Source organism: Parasteatoda tepidariorum, chromosome 7 (assembly GCF_043381705.1).
Source record: "Parasteatoda tepidariorum isolate YZ-2023 chromosome 7, CAS_Ptep_4.0, whole genome shotgun sequence".
Classification (NCBI taxonomy): Eukaryota; Metazoa; Arthropoda; class Arachnida; order Araneae; family Theridiidae; genus Parasteatoda; species Parasteatoda tepidariorum.
The window spans coordinates 78,492,540-78,493,999 of NC_092210.1; the positions used below are offsets into that span (position 1 = coordinate 78,492,540).

The following is a 1,460-nucleotide window of genomic DNA, read 5'->3' on the forward strand; positions in this document are numbered from 1 at the left end:
AAGCTGAAACATTAAAAAAACATTTTTTAAAATTAAATACGAAATTTAAGAAATTTAAATATACTTTGATGAACATATTTCTAAGCATTTTTAAAGTAAATATTGCTAAATATATACTATATTACTATTTACATTATGTAAATATTGCTATTTAAAGCACTCGTTAGTTGTATAAAGCTTGAAAACCAGTACGAAAGTGTATAGCTACAGAAACTCATTTTTTGGCAGTTGAGATCGTTAGCTATGAAATGAAACATATTCTTAACTAAAACAAACTTTTTTTTAGCCAACCTCAAGGTAAATGTATTGTTTGTCCTAGAAATGCTCTTAAAAACATTCTAGTAAGAGACTGGAACATGTCTTTATATTGTCCCCTCGTCCATAAGGCCTTAAAGTGAAAATTAACTTCTATGTTACTTTTAGTTTTCATTCTGTTTCACTATTATTTAAAAGTGTCATATTCTACCATAAAGGTCATTTTATTGAAAGCAACTGTATTACAGATTTTCGAAATAACCTTTGTTCAGGGGGGGGGGGGGCTTNCGAAATAACCTTTGTTCAGGGGGGGGGGGAGCTTAAAATTTACAACTGTTGACTAATAGCAAAATAATGAGGTTAAATATTGTTAAATAATTATAAGATGTAATGAGAGTACAGTCATCATAGTCTTTGGATAAATAATCAAAATAATAATGGTACTTCATATTTGTTTATTTAATTTCTAAATGTGTTATAGATTGGAACAATCCGATTGGATGAGAGGTGCACAGAAGGAGTCACTACTGCTCCCCCACCTGAAGCATCAACAAAGCCTGAAGAACCAGAACCAGAACCTGACACTGAATAAGAAATAAGACAATTTAAAAACGAAATTTATTTGTGAAACACATTGAGTTCCGTTAGATTAATGTTGGATGGTTTATGAAAATAAAAAAAGCTGAAAATTGTCTGGTATTCTTAAATTTATGAAATTTAATTTGTCTCCATGTAATAAAAACGAAGTTGTCTCATATTATAGTTACACCGTTTTGTAGACGTTTTAATAGACTGTAAAATCACGTGATTGGATTTAGTTTTCCCTCACTGACTTTTATACTTTTTTGGTTGTCATCACCTTAAAATTAATAAACGTCGTTTAAGTATTGCTTTCCTACAAAATGTTTTTGTATCCACAATTTAAATACATTTACTTGTAATAATTATATTTTTTTCTCGCTCCCTACAGCTATTACTGAGTTTTCGTTTTTGATTATTTTCCAAATTAAGAGTTTATCTAAAAGAGTTGTTTCTTTGTTGTAACGTAATTTTAGGATACTGCCTTCTTCGGGTAAAAATATACTTGAGGGTGCCCCTTGGCGAAATTGGCGACTTATGTTGGTGCCATTCCTGTTTGAGGGGAACTCCGTGGTAACAGGAATGGCGGTCAAAACATAATGATATTTCAATAAAACATTGGAAAA

General features: G+C 30.6%; 1 protein-coding gene across 1 annotated transcript in view; it reads left to right on the forward strand.

Moving 5' to 3' along the window:
- The window catches only part of LOC107455404 (U1-hexatoxin-Iw1c), a gene marked incomplete at its 5' end in the record, with an annotated part of 13,086 nt that extends 12,139 nt beyond the window's left edge, over nucleotides 1-947 (forward strand). The window contains 1 exon segment of the mRNA XM_016072959.3: nucleotides 737-947. Within this exon segment, the coding sequence (XP_015928445.1) occupies nucleotides 737-847 (111 nt within the window). The 3' untranslated portion in view covers nucleotides 848-947.
- Between the last annotated feature and the right edge of the window lie 513 nt (nucleotides 948-1,460).